At 42.3% G+C, this 20,503-nt stretch overlaps 1 protein-coding gene across 1 annotated transcript in view; it reads right to left on the bottom strand.

Moving 5' to 3' along the window:
• LEMD2 (LEM domain nuclear envelope protein 2) overlaps positions 1–19,570 on the bottom strand; it is a 592,375-nt gene extending 572,805 nt beyond the window's left edge. Inside the window, exon 1 of the mRNA XM_044076486.1 lies at positions 18,772–19,570. Within this exon, the coding sequence (XP_043932421.1) occupies positions 18,772–19,300 (529 nt within the window). The 5' untranslated portion in view covers positions 19,301–19,570. The remainder of the gene's footprint in view (positions 1–18,771) is intronic.
• Between the last annotated feature and the right edge of the window lie 933 nt (positions 19,571–20,503).

The following is a 20,503-nucleotide window of genomic DNA, read 5'->3' as shown; positions in this document are numbered from 1 at the left end:
CCTCCCTTGCATACACACACAGTCCTCCCTTGCTTGCATACATAAATGGCAGACATACAAAATCAGCATACAGACCAGCCCACACTGCACTTCACACAAGCTAGTTTGCTATAAATAGAAATAAAGAAAAAGACAAACTACGGAAATGGACATTCAGTTGGCAGCAGACTCAACAAAGAAAGAAAAGCCAGCATTCACACAGACTCCACGCACACACAGACTCAACAAAGAAAGAAAAGCCAGCATTCACACAGACTCCACGCACACACAGACTCAACAAAGAAAGAAAAGCCAGCATTCACGCAGACTCCACGCACACACACACTCCGACTTGAGGAAACAGCAAAAACAGTTACAATTAGACTTCCGAAATACGAGCATGCACATGCACCGGATATTAGGGGAAAAATGCACATAACCGAGCAGTACACAATACGAGCCTCGGGAATCGCCATTGCCCAAACGAACGTTTGATTAGGTGCCTCCATCTCCTACTAACACCAATACGTTTAGTGTGCTAGTTGGAAAATACATTCACACATACACTCACTTGCCCCTCATCATTCACTCACGCACAGCAAAAGAAACAGCAGCATCAGATTAAAAATCAACATACTGACCATTTGCACACACTCTATACTCGCACTTGCATTCACTCATTCTCACAGTGTACTTACCCGGGCTTGCAGCCTAACAAAAGAAAACGGCAACCGTGACAGAAAAGCCAGCATTCACACACATGTACTCCACGAATTCGCACACACACACACACACACACACACACACTCAGACTCGAGAAAAACCACAAACACTCACCGGATCACACACACAGAGTTGAGAAATAAGCAGCATACACATACAAAAACAGTACTGAAACATAACCGAGCAGTCAATAAGGCATAAAATATAACCCAGCAATAAACAGTAGAAAGCAAAAGTAGTGTAGCACGTGGCAGGCAAAACAAGAACTATCGCTTACTAAGCCAGATAACAAAAAAAGTCACGGCCCCAAAATTGCTTATAAACAAAAACTAGCTGTACAATTAACTTGATAAGATTTTAAAAAACTTACCTGAGCAACAAAGTTAAATGCAGGCAATCCAAGTTCTTGAAGTACGACAGTATAATGAACTCGATGCAATTTACTTCTACAGAAAGGGAGTTCCACATTGTAGATACTGGGTTTTTGGAGTGGGCTGGAAAAGACAGCTGTGACGTCAATAAGTGGGAGGTTCTCTGCCTGCTTCTGTAGACTAAGCTAATATGTTAGTGCTGACGTCTGTTTGTGGGAGGGAATTCCCTGGTAACTACTACAGAAGTGTAGTAGCTCTGACGTCAACAATTACGAGCCAGCTGGAGGATTTTACAGGGCGGGATAACTTCATTTTTAAATTGCAGTGAAACTAGTACGGAAAAGGAGGCTGGCTAGGAGGTGAAACAGTGGAGTGAATATTTTTTTAATGCTGCGGTAAGAATTTCTGTTGGTAGGGTGAAATAAAAGGGACAGCAAAAGACTGCAGGTACAGAAATCGGATTTAATATCCCACTGTTCTCCTTTAATGTCTGGTGTCATTCAAAGGGGATCCAGTGTCTGTCTGCCTGGGATGACATGCTTGACAAGCCACGCTGCTTCGCAAGGGACGGCTTGCACCTGTCACCCCTGGGATTCCGGATATTGGCTAAGGCTCTTGCCACCCCCATAGTGCCTTTTTTAGGCAAGGCTCAAATTCTAAACCTACCACCCTAGAAAACAAAAATGGGAAGAAACTGAGGGTAATGCTGCTCAATGCCAGAAGTCTAAATCTCAAAATGCACGCACTCGAGGCCCTTCTCAGTATGGAGAACATCGATGTCTGTGCTGTAACTGAAACCTGGTTCAAGGCTCCTGAGAGCACCCGGCACTATTAGGTTTTACCTCATATCATGCGTTCCGCCCCAAAACCCGGACCACACCACAAAAGGAGGGGTGTATCCATATTCATAAAGGATACCCACACCTCCAGGTTGGTGGCAACGAAGCTCGGAAACCATCCAGGTGCAACTAACCATAGGCAAAACTGCTCTACAAATTGTAGCATGCTACAGGCCACCCTCTCAAACTCAGGAACCCCACACAGCCTTCCTGAAGACACTGGAGGGTATAAATGTATCTCCAAACACCATCATATTGGGTGACTTCAACTACCCGAATATAGACTGGGAACATTACTCAAGCCCTAACTTTCTAGCCCAACGGTTCCTGGAGTTCATAAATTCAAATGCCATGGAACAGCTAGTCACTGTTCCCACGAGAGGAGAAAATATACTAGATCTCATTGTCACAAACATGGGGACAAAATGCTCCACACGAAGTATATCCCTCATTGGTGAGATCTGATCATAAACTAATCTCACTGGAAATCCACATCCGCCCCCACCCCAAACAAAAAGACCATAGTGAAGAACTTCTCTAAAGCAAACTTCACACTACTCAAGACTGGTGTGGTATCCTTCAAGGCCCCTGAGCCAGTGGAAACCACAACCCAAGCTGCGGAAGCCCTTACAAATGCCTTCTATGAACACCTCCAGGACTGCATGGATCAGGCAATCCCAAATATAACCAAGACTCTTTCCACAAAGGGCAAACATCCAGTCTGGTGGACCCCAGCCATTAACAAACTTTACAATAAGAGGAGAAAGCTATTACATGATAGAACAAAATCCATAAAAGGGAAGTCACCCTGATCATTATTAGTAAAAAATACGAGCACTCATAAAATCAACTAAGGCCAATTTTGAGAGAAAATTGCCATGGATTCAAAGGACAATCATAAGGCCTTTTTCAGCTATGTTAGGAACCTGGGTGGAAACTCCCAGATATGCTCAGAATTAGTCCAAAATGATACAAAATCACTGAACCCACAGACATTGCCAACATACTGGCAGACAGGTTCAGTGCAAACTTCACCCCTCTCCCCTAAAGGAGATAACTATCCCAGCCGAGTGTAGCCTCCCGGACAACCCAACTGCGCCGGTGTAAGTTGCTCTCTAAAGCTAAAAACACAGCATCAATGGGACGGATGGTGTCCCCGGCTGTGTGCTACACGAGCTAAATGAGGAATTAAACCCGCATAAGGCAGCTGTTTAATCTCAGCCTTACCACAGGATACGTGCCCAAGGAGTGGCGACGGCAACTGTTGTCCCACTCCACAAAGGCAGCGCCTCACGGACCCTGGTAATTACCGCCCATAAGCTTAACAAGTCTAGTCTGCAAAGCTATGGAGAGGATCATAATGGAGCTCATAAACAAAGATATAGGGACTTGCAGACATTGGACCCGACCCAGTTTGGCTTTGTCAAGGGAAGATCATGCCTTTTGAACTTGGTCGACTTCTTGAAACAGTCACCAAGGCCATTGATGAGGAAAGGCAGTCCATACAGCCTACCTTGACCTTGCAAAGGCTTTCGACACAATACCCCACTCGGGTATTGTAGAAAAACTTACCAGCTTAAATGTAAACCCATATGTCACAAGATGGGTTGCAAACTGGCTTAAGGACAGAACCCACAGGGTTAGAGTTGCTGGCGCTGTGTCAGACTCCAAGCCGGTCACAAGTGGTGTCCCACAGGGCTCGGTCCTTGGCCCCCTATTGTTTGGCATCTACTTCTCAGAAGTACAGGCCAACATAGGAGGACTTTGGCTGACAAAGTTTGCAGACGACTGCAAACTGGGCGCCATAGTGGAAAGTGCATCAGACACGGATATCCTTCAGAAGGGACTCACGGAAACAGATAGCTGGTGCCAGAGCCATGGCCTGAAGTTAAACGCCAAAAAATGTATAGTCATACCCTTCGGGAAAAACAAGGTAACCCCAAGCTACCATATAGGTGGCAATCCACACAGAAGAGGTTATCAGGGACCTGGGGACCCAGGTTGACAGTGGCCTTTCTTTTGACACTCACATTGCTAAAGTGGTTAGAAAGACCTTCTACATTGCCCACCTGATCATGAAGGGATTCACATCCAGATCTAGTGAGGTTATTGTTCCCCTGTACTCTTCACTTATCAGACCAATGATCGAGTACAATGCCCCATTCGGGATGTATCTCACCCGACATCTGCAGCAATTGGAGAGACCCCAAAAGTTCCTCACCAAAAGGATAAAGGGACTCCAAAATCTGTCATATGCTGCCAGATTGAAGAAACTCCAGCTCTATTCAGTCGCATACCGTCTGCTCAGAGGTGACATGTGCCTGACATACAAGGCCATGTCCAACCCGAATTAATGGACATGCTCCACCTCAAAAATCCAAATCCACCAAAACCACTAGAGCAAGCGACTTAAACCTTAGCACGGATATAAATAGGGCGTGCTGGAGGGATAGATTTATCACTCAGAGACTCCCTATGCTGTGGAATAAAATCCCGGTCCATGTGAGGCAGAGCACCTCGCTGACTCTGTTCAAGAGAAATCTAGACCTGTGGATGGGAGATCGTAGGTTTACCCCGGGAATCATCTCTGTGTCACTGCTGGACAGAGGCACAACAAACTAATGGGCACAGTATTTTTTCATATAAGGGGTGGCGTAAGCCACAAAAATTTGGGCTAGGCTTATAAATGCCTTAGGGCAGATAGCCTAGTATAAACCTATGAACCTAATCATCAAGATTTTTCTTGAAGAGTGCTAATGAGGAGCACTGTTTGACATAGATAGGTAGTCTGTTCCAGAGTATGGGAAGTCTCTGGGACAGAAATCTATCCCTCCAGCATGTTCTGTTTATTGTGGTGACAAGGTTTAGGTCCCTAGAGCGTGTAGCTCGGAGGGATTGGGATTTCTTTTAGTGGAGCATGTCCAACAGCTCTGAGTTTGACATAGCTTTCTATGTTAGGCAGAGATTGCCCCTGAGTAGGCGATATGCGATGGAGTAAAGCTGTAGTTTTTTGAGACTGTCTGCATAGGGCATCTGGAGGCCAGTAATCCTCTTTGTGAGGTATTTCTGTGGTCTTTCCAGTTGTTGTAGATGTCTTGTGAGGTACATACCAAAAGGGGCATTGTACTCTATAATGGGTCTAATGAGTGATGAGTAGAGGGGAACAATGACCTTTTTTTCTGGATGAGAATCCTTTTGTGATGAGATGAGCCATGTAGAAGGATTTCCTGACCACTGTGGCGATGTGATTATCAAAGGAGAGACTACTGTCCACCTGTGTCCCAAGGTCTCATCACATTTTCGGCATTAAGTAGACTACCAGCTACGTGGTAGTTCATGGGTACAGAGTTTTTACCCAAAGGAGATGACAATACACTTTTTGGCATTGAGCTTCAGGTCATGGCTTTGACACCAGGTATCTGTCTCAGTGATGCCCTTTTGTAGTTTGTCCACATCGTTAGGAGTTTCGATTATGGCTCCTAGTTTGCAGTCATCTGCAAACTTTGTTAGCCAAAGACCGTCTGTGCTGGCCTGCACTTCAGAGAAGTAGATACCAAACAGGAGAGGACCCAGGACTGAACTCTGTGGTACTCCACTTGTCACTGGTCTGATGCCGGATTTGGAATCCGCTACTTTCACAGTGTGGGTTCTGTCCGTGAGCCAGTTGGCAACCCATCTTGTGACATAGGGATTTATACCTAGTTTAGTGAGCTTATCTATAATTCCAGAGTGGGGGATGGTGTCGAAAGCCTTGGCGTGATCTAGATAAGCTGTGTGAACCATTTTACCCTCATCTATGGCTTTGGTGACTGCTTCAAAGAAGTCAATCAGATTTAGGAGACATGATCTGCCTTTTACAAATCCAAACTGGGTAGGGTCCAGAGTTTGGAGATTACCAATGTCTTTGTTTACGAGTTCCACAATGATACGTTCCATGGCCTTGCAGACCAGGCTCGTCAGGCTAATGGGGCGGTAGTTACTGGGGTCCGTAGTGGCTCCCCCTTTGTGGAGTGGGATAACCGTTGCGGTGCGCCATTCACTGGGTACAAAGCCTGAGGTGAGGTTATGATTGAACATGGTACTTAGGTAGGGTGCCAGTTCATTCTGTAGTTCGTGTAGAACGCAGCCTGGGATATTGTCAGGTCCCATGGATGCTGTGTTCTTGGCTTTGGAGAGTGTGCTTTTACCTGTGCAGCCGTGATTATAGGAACTTTGCATTGTTCCGGTATAGAGATGGGCCCTCTAGGGGGTGAGAAGGGGGTAAAGTTAGCACTGAACTTATCTGCTAGGACGCTGGCAATGTCAGTTGGTTCTGTATATTTAGTGGCATTGTGCTGTAACTCAGAGCAGATCTGAGTGTTCCCATTTAGATTCTTGACATAGCTATAGAATGCTTTGTGGTTGTCTTTAGAGTCCGTGCAAATTTTGTTTTCATAACTAGCTTTGGAGGATTTTATGAGGGATCTCAGCTTCTTACTGAGGTTGACCAGGGAGTTCCTGCAGTCATGGGATTTTACTCTTTTTTGCAACAGTTTCTTTCTTCTGTTGTAGAGTTTGTTTATGGCAGAGGACCACCAGATTGGCTTCCTTTTTAGGAGGATAACATCTTGGTTCTATTAGGGATAGCATGATCCATGCACTCGTACAAGTGCTTATAAAGTGCATTTGTGTAGGATTCGGCAGTCATACCTCTATTGTCCGTCTGCATGGGTGTCATGAAGTTTGCCACTTCTGTCTTAAGAAGTGTGAAGTTGGCTTTGGAGAAGTTTTTTATGATGGTTTCCCTAATTGGGGCTGGGGGTGGGATGTGGATGTCTAGGCTGATTAGCTTGTGGTCGGATCTGACCAACGAGGAATTGACCTCTGGTGTGGAACACCAGTTTCCCATGTTGGTAATGACCAGGTCTAGGATATTGCTGCCCCTGGTGGGGGTGTGAATAAGTTGAGCCAAGGCATTGGAATTTATGAATTCTAGAAAACGATGAGCAACAGAGTTGGTACACGAGTAGTTTTCCCAGATAATGGTGGGGTAGTTGAAATCGCCCATTATTAGGGTGTTGGGTTGCACCCTAATACTTTCCAGTGTATCAAGAAATGAGGAGTGTGAATCCTGGGGCATGGTGGGGGGTCTGTAGCAAGCTACAATTTGGATTGTGGTCTTGCCCAGAGTTAGTTGCACTTGGATAATCTCGGATGCATTATGCTGTGCAACTAGCCTGGAGGTGTGGATATCCTTAATGAATATGGACATGCCTCCGCCTTTAGTGCTTCTTTCTGGGTTATGTGGCCGAAAGGTGTGGTATAAATTGAAGCCTGGTAATGCAAGGGTGCTCTCTGGAGCTTTGAACCAGGTCTCTGTCACTGCACAGATGTCAATGTTCTCCATTTTAAGGAGTGCCTCGAGTGAGTGCATTTTGAGGTTTAGACTTCTAGCATTGAGTAGCATTACCCTCAGATTTTGCTTGCTTGTACCCGTTACGGTGGTGAATTTGTCATTTGAACCTTGCCTAAAAAAGGCACTATAGGGGTGGCAAGAGCCTTAGCCAGTATTCGGAATCCTAAGGGCGACAGGTGCAGGCCATCTCTGGCAAGCATTGTGGACTGTCGATCATGTCGTCCCAGGCAGACAAATACTGGATCCCCTTAGAATGACACCAGAAGCTTAGCCAATTGTTGAAGTCAATCATTTTGTCCTTGTACTGTGGTATCATTCTGGGTGATGGCAGGATGCTACTCAGGGTTAGGGTCATACCTGCCTGGGATACAAGATCGGAGAGCTCCTCCATGTCTCTTTTCATGTAGTCCAGGGAGGTACGTCTCAGGTCATTCACACCAACATGGACAATGACAGTGTCATATTTGTACTTATTGTGGAGTGACCTGAGTGCATGCGTTATGTGGCGGATCCTGGCACATGACTGGCAGCTGACAGTAACTTTCTCCTTGTTTAGTCTAGTGAGTGGAACATCAGTGTGCCTGACTATAGAGTCACCTATGACTAGAGTGTTGGATACGTTGTTATGCCTTATGGGCTGTGGTTGAGTGGCACACTGAGTTTGTGGGCCATGTGTTATTTGGGTTGTGTTGGGGGTGGAGTTTGCTTGCGTTTATGCTTTGGATGTCCCTGATGCTTGGGCAGGTTTTTATTGAGAGCCTCCGCGAATGTGTGTGTTTTGTGTTTCTAGGGGTGTGTTTTGGTGGTGTATGTTTTGAGGGACCATGTGATGAGTGTGGTGTGGTGCAAGTGTTTACCTTCTCCTCTTGACTGTCTAGTCTAGTCTTGGGTGAAGAGAGCTTTGCTTCCAGTTTGGCTACATAAGTGCATCTCTCACAGGTTGTAGTGTTGGGTGGTAGGAGGAGAGGGTTGTCTGTGTACATGAGGCAATTGCTGCATTGCCCCAAGATGCCCAGATTCATCTGGTAGACAGGAAAAATCACTGGGAGCCGACGCTTAGACATGCCTGGATAAGTGCTTATTTATTAAGTACTAAAAACTGCTTTCCACTAGACAAGTGAGGAAAGTTGAGTGCTGTAGTAATTTGTAGCTTATGTAGTGCTTACAATGAGTTCTGAACAAGTGCCGAGTTCAAAGAAACAGATTTGAGCGCTGAAACTAGAAAACTGTCTAGTTATAAGAAACAAAACTAAGCTAGAAGGCTTCCCTCCAATACAGAAGGGCTTGGGGGCTCAGAAGCCTACAAACAGTCTAGACCACAGGAAAGGCAGGAAACAAGCTTGAAATTTTTTTTTTTATTCTCTTTCCCAGATGCTCTCTTTGTACACAGTAGGAGTGCCTGAAATCAGAATATGATCTCACTGCACTCAGTTGAGTGAGCAAATGAGATGGGCCCAGAAGCGAGTATCCAAACAAGGTAATATGCAAAAGCTCCATGAAAGGCATAGCATGCACATTTGCCTCTAACATCATGAATATTCATTGTGTAATTGTAGTTCACCTTCTTCCTCAATGTAGTGCAATCTCGGAGATGGTATATTTTAGAAGCAGGGGGCTTGCCCCCACTGCAAAAGCTAAGGGGAAAAAAAATTAATATTTGTGTGCGTCTGTTTAGGGACTTCCTTTTAGTGAATTTCTTTGAATTTTCAAGGACTAAACATGTCCACAGTATGTTTGCTTACCTCAATGAATATTCATTCGGAAGACAAACACAGGAAAATGTTTATTCATGACTGCTCTGTAACGTCACACTGCTACTGGGTGTTGGGTGGTGCCCGCTACTGCACATCTGGTGGGTTAAAAACAGTTTAACAAAGCCAAATACCTAAGGTCGGGGGACTTGAAACACGATTTGGAAAAAATATGAGCAGTTGCACAAATAACAATGCCAAATACAAGCAGGCATTAAAAAAAGGTTTGTGGGAATGAGTATCCAATATGCCTAAGATGACTATGTCTCCTGTTAGAGGAAAATGTAGTCAAAGAGTGCAGCAATGAACAGGAGAAGAGTTTTTTTTTTTAATACTTAAAAATCTAGTTACAGATGCTTTGCAGTTAAAATAATGTGATATGAATATTTTGGGTTTCAAACAGATGCCAGTCAAAATAAAATGGGAGCCGTGATCCAAAAAGTAAGAGAGATACCGGTAACCCAGTGGTTAGGTGCATTTATGAATTAAAAAAGAAAACAAAAAAAAAAAAAAGAGGTGAGATACAGTTAAACAAAAAAAGAATTATTAGACATGGTGTACGGACATGGCAAACTCCATGAGTATGAATGTTAAAAAGTTATGGAAACAGATGACAAAAACTTTGTAAAACATTCAAAAAGTCTTTGTACAAAGCACTGAGTAACCTCCTCTGCAGTCTTAATAATGTACAAAAAAATCTACAAAATTTGAGAATGTGTCCAATAGTATTTACAACAGAGTCAAAAGAAGAGCTGTCCGTGCGAAAAAGCCTCAATACCCCAAACAGACAGCAAAACAGGAAAAGTCAATCTTTATTACATAAAAATGGCTACTCTCCCTAACAGAATAATGCCAACAAAGCTCAAAGTATGGATGTATGGTACAGATGTTTTGATACAACAGCTGATGCTGGTTTGTCCCAGTGGACCAATGTGCTTTAACAGTCAGCTAGGCATGGATAGGGCTGAGTGGCCAACCCAAACTGGAGGCAGCGGGTGAAGTCCCACTACAAGAAGCACTAGCTGGTGGATCATCAGGGGATTCCCCAAAAAGTACAATAACTTCTGGGAGCATGCACCTGCTAAAGAGTGCTAATGCACTCTAGCTAGGAGACATGGCTGTGTGGAAACAACGCACATTCAGCAAAGCACTGCAATGTTCCTACAGACCAACAGGGAGAAAAACAAAACAAATTCTAACCCCACAGGACGATGGCTATGACTGCCATAGCTTTCATCCCAACACTGTACTGAAGAAAAATGAAATGGAGAACTGAGACTATAAAGGGGAACACGGCATGACAACTGTGGAGGAACGTAGCCAATAAATAAATAAAAACTCTGAAGATTAGAAAATAAAAAATATTTTTGATTTTACAGAATGGCAAGAACAATAAAATATTCGAATTAATATTAAGCTAATGCTTAAAAACAGTATTCAGCTACCAAGGAAGCATATCAACATGGTTTGAAAGAACAGTGGGGTTCCTTTAGCAAATTAGAAAACGTTCATTCTGTTCTTGGAGAGAAAAAAAAAAAGGTCGTACAGAACTACTTCACATAACCAGACATGCTCATATTCTCAATAATCAGCTAGAAAAACACAGCTCACATCCAGATAACACTTTTGTTCCATCACGTTTCATCAAACATTGCACTCGTCATGGGTTGCCAGTTGGTGTGTCTGCTTGAAGAAAATTCTCCACAAGAAGCCTTTGCCTAACTTCTGTCTCCAACATATTAAGTTCTGACTGCAGCAGATACAACATCTCACATTTGATCTCAACTGTCAGTACACCGTGACACTAAAGCAGTCACTGGAAAGCAGAAAAAAAAAAGACAACTGGAACAGTACAGTAACAATATTAAGAAGAAGTGGTCCATTGACTGTTTTACTCGGTTCGGCTTACAAATACAGAAGTTTTTCTACTGCTGTATTGTTCCAGTGTGTCTTTTTTTCTGTTTTGTTACAGGTTGTGGTTAAAGACACACATCTTTGCTGTTTTTAAGTCACTGGAAAGTTGCAACTTCGTCTAATTGGAGGTGTGCTTCTACTTTGTTTCAGCACTCGTGTGCTACTGGCAACAAAAGGTACAACCTGTGCTCTACAGAGAAGTGTGTGTGTCCTACATCAACATATTAAATACCCCTTGGCAGTGATGAGAAGGGGACAATAATAATGTAGTTAATTTTCTAAGTAAAACGAGCAAAAGCTAAGCAAGCCGGCGAGTTACATCTGTGAGCAGAAAGATAGCCATTTTATGATCAACAGCTGCCACGAACAGAGATGTCATATTTATATCACTGGCTCTAATCTCACTTTATGAACCCACTACTCTGTTGTGCACCTTACATTATTTCACCTTTCCTAAACAGATCCTACCAGCTCTGCTGTTACACGTGAGCAGCGTTTCATATCTGATCATATGCTGACACTGCCATGCCTAACCTACTCCCCCCAAAAGACAGGTACATCTTCATGTCCAACTCCTGCATACCAGCCCACCCTTGTCCCTTCTCCTGCCCAAGAACAATAATGTTGGCACTCCCTATGTTGTGAGTGACCACACTGCCATCTAAATACGCACATACGAAAAATGTTATTAATAAATAAAAATATATTACTACTTCACTGAGTGAAGAACACTTCCCTTTTGCCACCTCTCAGGTTTAAATTCAAATGTATTAATATACATAAAAAAATCTGATCACTGTTACAATATAGCAATAACCCACGCCTGGGTGTGGGTAATGCTAAATTTACCCACGGTTGGCGTGGTTTGGTCCCGAGGGCGAAGCCGAGGACCAAAAAGCCAACCGTGGTAAATTTAGCATTACCCACACCAGAAGTGGTTATTGCTATTATATGACATTATTTAAGAAAAGAAACTATTACTTTTCTTAAATAATGGCATAGTATAATGCCTGTTTACTGCCCTTCCGCAGATGTCTTGGCATCCGCGGCAGTTCTGATGTACTGCGCGCCTGCGCGGTACATCAAACTGTGCAAAAGCAACGGAGAAAGCAAGATCTCCGTTGCTTTTTATGTCTCGCTATGTTAAATGAGTTTAACATAGCGAGACAGTTAAAATAAGCAACGGACATCTCCGTTGCTTATTTTAAAACTGTCTCGCTATGTTAAACTCATTTAACATAGCGAGATTAAAAGCAACGGAGATCTTGCTTTCTCCGTTGTTTAAACACTGCCTCGCTATGTTAAATGGGTTTAACATGGCGAGACAGCTAAAATAAGCAGCGGAGATCTCCGTTGCTTATTTTAAAGCTGTCTCGCTATGTTAAACCCATTTAACATAGCGAACAGTGTTTAAAAAGTTATACTAATGGAAAAAAGTCCGGGCGACCGGACCTTTTTCCATTAGTATAACTCGATTTACAACGGGCACGCTGGCCAATCAGCGTGCACGTTTTGGGGGGATCATGGTATAATAAAAATTAACAACTGAGGCTGTAAAATTAAAACTGATAAAATGTGAATTACTGACTAGCTCAAAAGACAAGTGACAAAGATATGTCTTGTGACCCTATCTGGTGCAGAAGACCTAACAGAAGCATTAAAATAAAACAAACCCAAAATGTATGGCATTCCACATGGCTCTGACAAACAGTAACTGGAAAATAAATGGACACTAAAAAAAGCTATCCACTGGGTACACACACACAAAGAAAGAGAACAAACCAATCCAGGAAAATTATTATTGTTATTATTTAACATTTGTTTGCCAGGATAGTCCGATTGGACAACAAGTGAGCGGAGTCCTAGGGAGAAAAACTCCATAAGTTTACAAAGAGAAGAAAAATTTACAAGAGACATTACACAGTAGTAGCATACAGAAGGTAGACTTTACAGCTGTTGGTATACAATAAGAGGATATTCCCTCTTTTGGTTAAAAGTACAAGTGTACAGAATATACAATGAGAGTAAATAAGAACCTGGTACAGCATTGCAAGATATTTCACAACTGAATAAGAGTATATAAATGTTTAAGTTTTCCATATATATACATTCAAGCAAATATACATGCAAGAGTATACATACATATATATTCATACACAAACACACACAAATATAATCTATATATACACGCACACACAATATATATGCACACACACACACACACACACACACACACACACACACACACACGTGCGCACACAGAGAGGTATAGTTAGATGGTGGTGTTTGTGTTGCCCAGGACAGATGGGGTGTAGAAACAGTAAGCGGACGAGGATTCAGGGGGTCAATTACAGGTGCACAGATGGTTGGTGAAGAGGTATGTTTTAAGTAGGCTTTTGAAGGAGGGTGTGGAGTTTTTTAGTCCCATAGGTAACCTAATGAAATTAATAGTCCACCATATCAAAGAATGAAGAGAAATCAAGAACCACCGAGATGGAGTAGCAGCACTTAGCCAAGAGAAAGTTATTCACAACCTTGGTAAGGACTGTCCGAGTGCCATGCCTTGTGCAATAACCAAATGGGAATGGGTCACAGACTAGACACTCCTAGAAGAAGAAAAAACAGCTCTCTCAATAATGTTAACAGTAAAGGAAAAGTTAGAAACCTAGCAGTAAGTAAGTATCGATACTATCAGGATAAACTGTGGATTTTTTTTTTCAGCCATGGGATTCCCAAGGCTTCCTTCAAAGCAGATGGAAAGAGATGACCAAAGCAGAGATGAATGGACTAGTTAATAAATCATGTATCCTAGCACATCAAGGTAGGCAAAATGTAACATTATATGGCACGCACACACACACACACACACACACACACACACACACACACACACACACACACACACACACACACACACGCTTGAGACAAGGTCACTGTAATCAGGTATCTAGAAATCACAGAAGTCCAAGGCAGCATCTCCAATAAAGAAATCTTTATCCGAGCTTATAAAGGGGGAAGATACCAATGAAGAAAATCGAGCAGCAAATTCACATTTTTCAGAGGAAAGTACCCTATGAGTGTCAAGAAAAAGCTGGATTGCTCAGCCTGTCCACCATCAAAAACTATGCATTTTAACTCTGGTCTGCCTTGCAGTTCTCATTTACTTTCCACCCCACAGCACCAGTGACAATATCTGTAACAACAGTGTGCACAACCTGACTTCATTTTCAGATACAGATATGCATTTATAAGAACCTGCTCTTCAAACCTCATTCCAAATAATGGCCTCTCCCTCACCAAAAGTAAGCGTAAAACATTTCTCCCCACGGACCACAGCTCCTCCAAGCCCACAACCATCCACAGTACGACCCCAAGAACTCTCATGTTTGGCACAAAAATTGCTTAATTTAGGTCAACAAAGCTAAGCAGTTTTTAGACGGTCTTTTCCACTAAAATCCTCCAAATTTCCCTTCTGCTTCAAATCTGGTGCAGGTGAAAATGTCATTATCGTTCATCACCATGAACAGGAATATGCTTCTAATGACTAAGTAAGAAAGCAATCCCACCAGATGCTGCAACTATCATACCTGCAATACACTTTGCTCCACTTTATTAAGCTAAGTATAACCTGGAAAGCAGGAACTTCCAGACCCTTCTCCCTATCTAACACAATTAAATACCCTTTAAATAACATAAAACAGAAAATACTATCAAAATGAAAAATCACTTACAGACATGGAGACGTAAACAAACAGCTCAGCTCATTGTGGCCTAAGAGTTGGCAAGGGGCCCTTAGTAGTTACTTTAACAATACTGCATACAAATAAAATAATAGTCCAAAGTGAAACAAGGTGCAGTGTTCCTACCACAAGGATAACCTCTATTTCTGTCTTCTAGGATACAAGTCCACAAATACTTTGGACTATGACTTTATCTCATCATTACCTTTAAATAGCAAATAGAAACAGACTAGGACACAAAATGCCAAAACAGCATAACATTCCTTACAAACTAACCAACTTTCTCACAAGCAGCACATTAATATGTTCCTCCCAGAGCTGGAATTTGCACTTCCAGTGATGGCATTTAACTTATCCCACAACAGAGGTATGACAAACTACTGGCAAGAACATCTGCAGACTTACTCTCCCTTAACTTACCAGTTTCTTATAAACCATTTCATTATTTACCTCTCTCAACTACTGACTGCTGCATCAGACTTCAGTCCCCCAGTAATTAGGAGGTCAGCCAATTGCTATCATTACACTCTTCACTCTCAAAACCAGGGTAGACTACCTCTAAAGATCAGATTATTGACTTAAGATAGCAAAAACAAATTTTGTAAAGTTGTTCCTACAAACTGTAGTATTCTCTCACAATGGTTATGCTTTATAGGCATTTGATTGTAAACAAAATTAATTCATATTCAAGGCTAACTTTAAAGCACCTTACAAAAATGCTGGGAATGTTATGTCTGGGGCATGAGTCAAACTGCTGTTCAATGCTAAACTTGTTTGATCTCAATCAAAAGTAAAACATCACAATATCAAAGTATAATTTATTCTATGAACGTCTTACAGTAACTTACTCTGCTATTCTGTACTGCATAATGTCTTCTTTACAGCCTTCTCTTTCTAAATAAAATACTCCATAACACTTTTACTTCTGCACATGTTGCTGTGCTGTTGCCAAGGTCATTGCTGTACAAAGGAATTTAAATTTATTTATTTAACATGCGTTTACCAGGAAAGTCCCAACTTGGAAAAAATCCAATTTTCAGCGGAGGCCAGGGGAGAAATGCTCCAGATACATGCCTCTGTAACGTGGAAGGAAACCGGAGCACCCAGAGGAAACCCACACGGATGCAGGGAGGACATGCAAACTCCTCACAGAAGGCACCCCAGCCGAGAATCAAACTGGAGAACCTCTTGCTGTGAGGCGACACTGCAACTACTGCAACTGCTGCACCACTGCGCTGTCCAATGAAATGAACACAACTGTACAACTAACAAATACATAAAATGGAAGAGGCAATCTTTCACAGACCCATTCATTCCCCTCTTCTGCTTCAAATGCATACATCCCAAAGAGGTCTTTATTCTACTTGAAAATATTTCCACTGACAATCTCCCCTGGATCTGGCAACATAAACCCCTGGTCCATACATCACTACAGAGTTCATCTAGGTCTTCCTCTCACTCACATATATAATCTATGCCTCACACAAAACATCATGCCACAGATTTGGAAAACTGCTCTAATTAAACCCCTCACAAAGCAAAATGACCCAAAAGACACCTCCCACTTCTGTCCAATATCCATCCTCCCAACCCTTTTTTATATCCAGCAGTATCCCCTGCTGTCCTCCAAATAACATGGATTCTGGGCCCAGACAAAGTACTATGACAGCGCCCTGGTCCCTAACTGATGACATCCTGCAAAACTCTGACAGTGGCCTCCTTACAAGTGTCCCATTTATAGACCTGACAAAGGCATTTGACCTCATTGTTTTGAAAATGGCAGTCAAACAAACCAAAATTGATATCAGTCCAGACATCATTCCCTAGTTTAAAAGCTCCTAGTGACAGACACTTCAGAGTTAAAATAGGATCCTCACAATCAGAATTTCTACCCATTACCAAAAGTATACCATAAGAATCCATTTCTACCCCCTTCCTCTTCACCATACTCATTAGCAAACTTCCCCATCTCCCACTTATCCTCTATGCTGATGATATGGTCATTTATGGATCAGGTGACTCTTACACCAACATTCAATGCCAACTCCAGTCAGTCAGACTTACATGATCTCCACTAGTGGCTCATAAACTCCTTCTCAAACCCAAGACCAAAACTATACTTTTTTGGAACTCCAAAGAAAATTTAAACACCTGACTAACTTACTCAACCACTCCATAAAGACTAGGATTATGGCTTGATCACTCAAAGACAAAGTGAGAACCAAAATAAACTTTCTCCTCTTCTGGGCCAAAAAGATCTCCTTTTTCTATCCCAACCAGACAGAGAAGCTACTTGCAAAGAAGATCTCTCAGCTCGATTATGGTCTTCCAATTTTTGATTTTGCCTTCAAGAAAAACAGTGCCACACTTCAGACTATAACCAACTTTAGAAACTAATGTAGGTATAAATCCCTATGTCACAAGATGGGTTGCCAACTGGCTCACTGACAGAATCCACACTGTGAAAGTAGCAGACTAAATCCAACTTCAGACCAGTGACAAGTGGAGTACCACAGGGTTCAGTCTTAGGTCCTCTCCTGTTTGGTATCTACTTCTCTGAAGTACAGGCTAACACAGAAGGTCTTTGGCTTACAAAGTTCGCAGATGACTGCAAAACTCCTAACGATGTGGACATCCTACAAAAGGGCCTCACTGAGACAGATGCCTGGTATCAAAGCCATGGCCTCAAGCTCAATGCCAAAAAGTGCACCGTCATCCATTTTGGTAAAAACTCTGTACCCATGAACTACCACATAGGCGGTAGTCTACTCAACACCTAAAGTGTGATAAGAGACCTTGGGACATAGGTGGACAGTAGTCTCTCCTTTGATAATCACATCACCACAGCAGTCAGGAAATCCTTCTACGTGGCACACCATCACAAAAGGTTTCTTGTTCAGGAAAAAAAGGAGGTCATTGTTCCCCTCTAGTCATCACTCATTAGACCCATTATATCCCTTTTGGTATGTACCTCACAAGACATCAACAACTGGAAAGGCCACAGAAATACCTCACAAAGAGGATTACCGGCCTCAAACAGATGCCCTACGCAGACAGTCTCAAAAAACTCCAGCTTCACTCTGTCGCATATCGCCTGCTCAGAGGCGATCTCTGCCTAACATACAAAGCTATGTCAAACCCAGAGCTGTTGGACATGCTCCACGTAAAGAAATCCCAATCACTCCGAGCTACACGCTCTATGGACCTAAACCTTGTCACCACAATAAACAGAACATACTGGAGGGATAGATTCCTGTCCCAGAGACTTCCCATACTCTGGAACAAACTACCTATCTATATCAAACAAAGCTCCTCATTAGCACTCTTCAAGAAAAATCTTGATGACTGGATGGGAGATAGGAAATTCACCCCGGGGATCACTTCTGCAGCTCTGCTTGACAGGGGCACAGGAAAATAATTTTCTTGGGTGGCAAAAGCCAGAGTACTGTTTGGCTAGGCTTATATAGGCCCTAGAGCCAATAGCCTAGTACCTACCTATGAACCTATGTATATATTGCACTCTGCTTGATTGTACATTGCATTAAATGTATACACAAAGTTTTTTTTATATATAACTGGTCTACACTACTCTGTTGCTTACATTTCTATATTTTTGTGAAATGTTTTGTATTATATCCAGGCCTAACCTGAAACGAGTCAATACTGATGAGTGCACTTCCCAAAAAAATATAAATACAAACAAAACTCTGCTGGCTTTTGAGCAGAAACGCATCAACTACTCCACCACATTTCCAGCTACAATTCAATCTTCCTTGCTGGGTAACAATATGCACATATGATGTTCAAAAGTGTCAGTTACCTCCTTTAAGTGATTTATTATCATTATCCCCTTTACAAATGATGTAACACACACTACTACATTTTTGCTGTTAAAGTAGCACAGAAAGAATGGCAAACGTTTGAAACATTTAAATCCCACTTGTGCGTTTGCCACTACTCTCACAAAATAAACATCTATATAACGTATGAAAATAAAACGTTGAATATGCGTATGAACAGAAAGTAAACAGTTTCAGTAAGTAAAGAAATCGCTCTTACTGTTTCGATCTGAATCCTTAAGTCGTGCCAAACGCATAGTTTTGAAACACACTAGAGCTAAAAAGACCACCAGTAGTACAATAGTGGCAATGTACAATGCCCAAGACAAATAATGTTCCAGGGATTTGTTGCTTCTTAAGGGTGGCCTTTTTATCACCTTCGCTGCAGACACTTTCTTCTGGTTTTGTGCACTCTGATACTCCTTGTCATCTTCTTCCTCCGGCATATCTTCATCGGAATCTCTGGCCTTTCCTGCTGCAGAGTAAGGGCTGGAATAGTAACGAGGGAAGCTAACATCAGTCGTCCTCTGCTCCGGCTCGGGTTCTTGCCAGTTACTTCGTCCTGATCCAAAATCGGGTGCTTGCCAAGATGTAGGCAGCTGTGGCCTTTTGGGCTTTAGTCTGCTATCGTGTTTCAGTCTCTGCAGCTTATGTCGGTACAGTCGTCTGGTCTGATCATCAATGGGGCCAGGTTGGTACCCGAGATCCTTCAGTTGTTTTCTTAGTTCTTCATCACCTAGCCCAGCCATGTTACTGTTAAAACCACCAAAAGGTGAAATCCAAGAAGGTTAAGGTTCGCAAATGACAGAAAAATAATGAGTTTACAACATGTCTTCGGCTAACAGAAACTAAAAGAATAGCACCGAAGCCACTCGTCCCTCGTTGCTTCCGGTTGCCAGCTTGGTAAGGTCAGAGGCCAAACAGGTAACAACAGCTGGGTTGCATCGCCCAGTGAGTATTATTTGTGATAACACCTGGCATGGCATTAGATGCTCAGCTTAATCCTTAAATATTTGTCACTTCTAACTGATCACAAAAGTGCAAGAAGTGTGATTTTCATAGGAACTGTATGAACATGAAGTGTGCGGGAGGGGGGAATGTTACTGTGTACGTACTGGTCGAGGAGTCCACACATTGAAACTGCAGAGCAACCCCTTTCCATGTGCGGTTAGCTTTGTTATGCCAGTAAGGGTAAAACATCAGCACAGCATCTCTCTAATGTATCTGATTATATCTCAGAAATTTGCTATGCTGCTTATTACGTCTCCTAAAACTGGCGATTGTGAAAGAGTATACTTATAATTACAGTTGTAGGCGTCTTGTACGTCAGAAAAATGCGTGTTAATACACATTTTCTAATTGTGTTAACATGTTGCTCCATAGCTCTCAACCAGCCAGGTACAAATATCAACAGAATCAGGGACAATTTTAAAATATTAGTTTTGTTAACATGAAACAGTGACAGAATAAGAGTATGTGAATTAATATCCAATTTCTGAAATAAAAGAAGTCTATAACTGTAATTAATGTTATTAAGTGAAATTTACCAACTTTTCTCAAAAATTCACCAGTTGGGGTGGGGGTGGGGGGTTAAAAAGGACAGTGCTAAAATTTCAGTCAAAATCAGGGATAGTTGAGAGAGTATGGTTACTACTACTAATATTTAAAAAATGTCTGATTATTTCTGGATGAGTCCCTGATTCTGGAGGTGGGAGCTATGAAAAGCATAGCTTTTAATTGGCTATCCCCAGAATGAGTATTGAGAACAATTGACCTACCTACAAAAAGTTCCTTTTGAAGAATTGATATGATTACTTTATTTTTTCTTGATTTATTTATTGACATTTGATTACTAGGAAAGTCAGACTGGGTAGGAGCCCATTTTTCAGTGGTGGCCCGGTGGGGGCATAAGCTCCAAGGTATTACAAAACATGGTACTTTTCCATTTGTCT

The sequence above is a fragment of the Protopterus annectens genome, chromosome 7.part0 (genome assembly GCF_019279795.1).
Source record: "Protopterus annectens isolate FY-2018-M chromosome 7.part0, PAN1.0, whole genome shotgun sequence".
NCBI classification, from domain to species: domain Eukaryota; kingdom Metazoa; phylum Chordata; order Ceratodontiformes; family Protopteridae; genus Protopterus; species Protopterus annectens.
This window is presented reverse-complemented; position numbering and strand designations above follow the sequence as displayed.